Raw genomic sequence first — 4,901 nt, 5'->3', positions numbered from 1 at the left:
CGCCGCCGCCCGCGCACCTCCTTCACTTCCAGGTGCACCGTGCCCTGCCGGCCCGGCTCCGAGCCGCGGATGTAGAACTTGACGCGCATGTGCTTCAGCCCGTCCTTGGAGTATTCCAGGAAACTGCGGGAAGACCAGGCCGTGAGGCCGAGCTCCTCTCCCCGCCGCCGCCCCCACGCCTCGGCTGAGGTACCTGACGTGCTGCCTGCGCCCGCGCCGGGTGGCCTCGCCGAAGCCTTTGACCGGCTCCCCGAAGACGCTGATGACCTGCGGGGGTGCACGAGGCTCTGTCGGCCAGAAGTTCCTTAAGCGGCCGAGGAGCGGGGTCCTGACAACCCAGCGGCTGGCTTAGCCTTGAAGCCCTCCCACGAAGGTCGGGAAGTGGGGCCCTTCAGAGTGCCAACGTGAACAATGCCGAGACCACCCCCAAGTCTCACACAACGCAGAGCGCAAAACGGGAGTCGGCAGCTCCGCACCCCCGAGTCTGGGCAGAAAACGCAGCAGACTCGGTGCTCTCGTGACAGGGCCCAGAGCCCTCAGCGAGTCGGGCAGGCGGCGCCTGGCAAAATCCGACCGTCACCGAGGCTGGCGCGAGTGGCTCGACTGCTCACAGGCAGCAAATCCCGAGCACCTCCGCGACATCGCACCTTCCAGTCTGTGCAACTGCGTCCAAATGCTGAAACGCACCCAGGCTGCTGGCGAGTCTCACAGCAGCTCTCCCCGAGGACAGTGGTCACGCCACACCTCGCCCAGCCTGTCACCAGCATGGCGCTCCTCCCAGGTAACTAACGGGCGCCCCCTGTGAAGGCGCCTCTCCGCCTCCCTCCCTCCCTCCCTGTTTTCCGTTCACACACCCGAGTGCACCCTCGCCGCCGCCTTCGTCATCTCGAGCCCAGGGCAATGAAGAGGCAGAGATTGGAAGAAGGTGCACGGCCCCAGCTGAGGCTCCTCCCTGAAGTGACGACGGAAGCTGACCATACCCCGGGAGTCCAGCGATTCCGACACCACCTGCCGTTTTCTTTCAAGCTACCAGAACTGAGACGTCAACGACTACGACTTTTCGGCGTGGAGGCTTCAATCCAGGTGGCGATCGGGCTCCCAGGCTGCACTGCTTCTGTGACCCGAAGCTCGGACGCCGTCCTCCTGGCCCATCCTCCAGAGAAGGGAGGGCCGGCTCTGCCCTGCCCTGCCCTGCCCTGCCCTGCCCGCCCCACGCCGCCCGCCCCGACTGGCTTCCAGACAACCGTGTTGGGCCCAGGCTTGCCTGCTGCCCGCTGTCACCTGACTGAGCTTGCCCACCCCGCAGCAGCCTCCCCTCTGCCCACAGGTACTGGCAGCCGTCGCTACAGCCTAGTGGTGCATGAAGAACGCTGAGAAGGGCCTGGTGCTTCCACCATCAGGCCACGTGACAGGTGGGCCTGCGATCACAGCAGTCATCTGTGACAACCCGCCAACGACCTTCCTTGTACAGGTAGGGAGAAGATACCCCTCAGCCTCTGCCTAGCAAAAGCATCTGAAAGACTCAACCCAGAGCTGCCACCGCCAGCCGATCTTATTAACACATCAACGTAGGCGCTGGCCCCCATGTGCAGAGACGCTCACAAGTCGCCCCACCCTGCGCAACTCGGCCAGAGGGACTCACCTCGGGGTGGGACCGGCATATGTCCAAGGCTTTCCCGTATATCTTGTTAGGGCTGGATGATGAAAAAAGCTCTTTGAAAATAGCGTAAAACAGGCCACCTGAAAAATCACACAAAAAACAAGATGAAGCCAAGTGACAGAGGCGAATGGTGCATCAGAGCTGTGCAGGGCATCATACTCGCTGCGTCTCGGACCTGTAATGCTGATTCCAATAAGCACCACAACCAGGTAGGTGAGATCTCGGCCAGCTTCTTTCACTGTGGAGAAAAAACACCAGAGTCACAATGAGTCGGGCCCAGGGGAGGCGGCTGCGCTGGGCCAGGGGGCTGTGGTGTGGGGCAGCTCTTCAGAGGGGCCCGCAGCCAGGAGAACCTCTCAATGGCCCGCGGAGTTCAGGGCCTGGACTCCATGCTCTTTCATCTACATGTCACGTCAGCCCCAGGGACCAGAGGGGCCTGGTGCCCAGCGACACGTCTCTAGCAGCTGCCACACCGCTGGCTGCGCACAGAACGCGCGCGCTTGGCTGAGCCACTGTGAACCGAACAGGCTCGGAAAACAACGAACGCGAAGGCACCTTTATCTTTCCACAGGAATGAAAGACGAGCGTGCGGATTAAACAGCAGCCCAGGTGCTAAGTCAGCGCAACGGAGGCACGGCCAGGACACACGCCTGTGCGGCTCCGTGTGCACACCTGTGCCGCTGCACACCTGTCCGCTCGCGCTGCCCGCAGCTCCAGAGCCTCCGCACGTGCTCCCAGCTGAACGTGAGTCACCTCCTGGCGCTCTGTAGCTCAAAGCAGTCACCGTATTTGAAACACAGATTTCCAGAACAGGCATCGCTTACACGCGAAAAACAACAAAGTGCTGCCGAGGTGGCTACTATTTCTTCCACTCTGCTTTTTTTTCTGGTGAAAGCGCTCTTCAGCACAAGTGTTAATTCTTCAAGCTTTCCAGCTCGGCTTCTGCCCAAACACGATTCAAATAATAAACTTCTCTGTCCTAGCCTGGGCCACCACGGGCCTGACCCAACAGGCGCGGTCGCCAGCCCCTCGCCCTCAGCGAGGCTGGGGGGGCCCAGTCAGCCTTCGCTCCCGCCCAGGTTGCGTTACGCTGAGCACACCCCTTGCACCACAGAGCAGGCTGCCATTTCACGCCGTGCGGCTCCCGGGGCGCCGGCACACTGCGGCCCGCTCTCCCCACGGCCTTGCTTGCTCTGTTCAGTGCCAGCTGCTGTGCCTCAGCGTGTGCAAAGGCCTGGTCCACTCGCAGCCACACGCCTATAGTGTTTCCTGTCACTACTGCTCGGCGTGCTCTCCGCCGGGGGCTGCCGGCTGTCTGCCCGCTTTTCTTTCCTGTTAAAACTGCTGACGTATGTGCACTGAACGGTGTGGCTCAAAACGCGAAGTCACCCCTGCATGGTATCGCCGTGGTGTCTGAAACGCTCTGCTGCCTTTTTTGCAAGTTACTTGGGAAGCGCAAAAAATGAAGACACGCTACCTCATCTGTGGGAATGCTCTCCCCTCCCTCAAGGCCACACTCCACTTTTCCTACTGTCCTGTCTCCTGCACCTGCACTGAAGGTGAGCAACTGCTCTGAACGTCTTCAGCTCCACAGGGAGTAAAGTCCAACGCGTGCCTGGGCGCTCACTGGTGTTCGCTGACTGACCGAGGATGCGGCTGCCTCATCAGTCTTGTTCGGTCTACCCAGCCACCCTTCAGCAATGCCCTAACTTCTCTTTGTAAGCACCGTCTCCCCTCACCGTTTCACACTGTCTTCTTCCCAGTTTAGTGATACGGTGTCTGTGTTTACACACCGACTTCCTTGGCACACCCGCGAGCACCCAGTGCTAAGCAGGGAGAACGGGCGCTCGAGCACTACTGTGAATGGCTGTCCTGGGGCACTGGCCTGGGTAGCAGAGCCCCGGGGTTAGGAAAATGCGCACCTGCCAGCTGTGTGAAGCTGGTCACGTGCGCGTCACACACAGAAGGGTGTGGACACACCTCTAGGAGTGAGCATGAAGCTTAAGCGAGGTGAATAACATCTGGGAAATTTACGTGTGTACTATGAAGTCTCACAAGTAACGTCCTAAGTGTGTTCTCCACACCAGAACAACAGCTGGCACATAAATCAACAAAGCTGATCGCACTTTTCAAATGTGGGTTTGCATTTGAAGACAACTGCAGATCCGCATTCTCCGATTCTAAACCGTGTTCAACGGTTCTCTCTTCCCCTCGTGTGAACCGTTTTCCGTGTCCTGCACAGCACCGTGCAGACACCGCTGGCAGCCCGTCAGGTCTGCTGAAAGTCTGATCGCCGCAGGAGAATCCCTTTTTACCTTTCTGCGTCGTCGAGATGGTGGTCTCCCCGCTCTGACCTCTGTGCACGGACACTTGTTTGCCGCTGTCCTCCTCTGCCCCCCGGGCGCTCTGTCTCTGCGTCCAGATGGTTTTCTGCGTGACTGCAAGGAGACGTCTAGGGCGCAACGCTTTCTTCTGCTCTCGCAGCCCCCATCTCAAAGTGGGCTCCGTCTTCAGGTGCGCTCTGAGCACAAGGTGTGACGAAAACCACCGCTTCCCCGAGGCCCTGTGCAGCTTCTCCGTGCACTGCACAAGTCTCAAGAAAGTACAAATCATATTCACTGAAGACGGCTCCTGAGGGGAGACACCAACTGAGGAGAACAAAGCTTCACTGCCCAGCGGACGGGCGCTCACGTCGGTCCACACGGTAACGCCGCGCACAGCGGGTTTGGAAGAAATGCTGGCGTTAGCAGGCGAACTATGACAAGAATCGCAGGAAAGACGCTGACGCCCGTCCCTTTTCCTCTGCGATCCTTTCTACTTGAACCAAAGCGTTCTGATTGTCCGACCTGCGAATAAGGACCAAACTCTGCCCGCCATGCCTCCGCAAAGTGACCTGGGCAACCCCTAGGAATCCTGGGGACGGTAGTTCAACGACCTCATTCTTAACGGAGTCGCCCAAGCGGGGAAGTCATAAAAGACTACATCTCCCACAGTGCAGTGCGGCCGGAGCCCGCGACGGCGCCTTCGCCGCCTCCCAGACTCCCCCCGGGGGTCGCGGGCGCTCCCATTGTACGTCCTGGCGCGGCGGAAAGGCGGAGCAGTGTGTGTGTGGGGGGTGGGGTAGGAGGTGGGGCCCGGGGATTCGAGTGCTTCAAACCGGAATTTGCAAAATTCAGATTAACAAGTAGCAGAAGCGAGACCCATGTAAACTGGGGGGTTTCCGGTCTAATTGTGGCGCTGC

General features: G+C 59.8%; 1 protein-coding gene across 2 annotated transcripts in view; it reads right to left on the bottom strand.

The window, feature by feature from the left end:
• TIMM21 (translocase of inner mitochondrial membrane 21 homolog (yeast)) overlaps positions 1 to 4,529 on the bottom strand; it is a 5,094-nt gene extending 565 nt beyond the window's left edge. Inside the window, exons 1-5 of one of the 2 annotated variants that reach the window (XM_004684035.2) lie at positions 3,976 to 4,529; positions 1,836 to 1,898; positions 1,643 to 1,740; positions 194 to 267; positions 18 to 123 (exon numbers count right to left, since the gene is read on the bottom strand). In XM_004684035.2, the coding sequence (XP_004684092.1) occupies positions 18 to 123; positions 194 to 267; positions 1,643 to 1,740; positions 1,836 to 1,898; positions 3,976 to 4,273 (639 nt within the window). In that variant the 5' untranslated portion in view covers positions 4,274 to 4,529. Of the gene's footprint in view, positions 1 to 17; positions 124 to 193; positions 268 to 1,642; positions 1,741 to 1,835; positions 1,899 to 2,215; positions 2,825 to 3,975 lie in introns of those variants that run through there. The other variant, XM_012725754.1, reaches the window with a different exon arrangement.
• Positions 4,530 to 4,901: the final 372 nt, after the last annotated feature.

The sequence above is a fragment of the Condylura cristata genome, unplaced genomic scaffold, assembly GCF_000260355.1.
Source record: "Condylura cristata isolate star-nosed mole 26May11 unplaced genomic scaffold, ConCri1.0 scaffold00016, whole genome shotgun sequence".
In the NCBI taxonomy this organism is placed as follows: domain Eukaryota; kingdom Metazoa; phylum Chordata; class Mammalia; order Eulipotyphla; family Talpidae; genus Condylura; species Condylura cristata.
The sequence above is the reverse complement of the archived record's forward strand: the minus strand, read 5'-3'. Positions and strand labels throughout refer to the sequence as shown.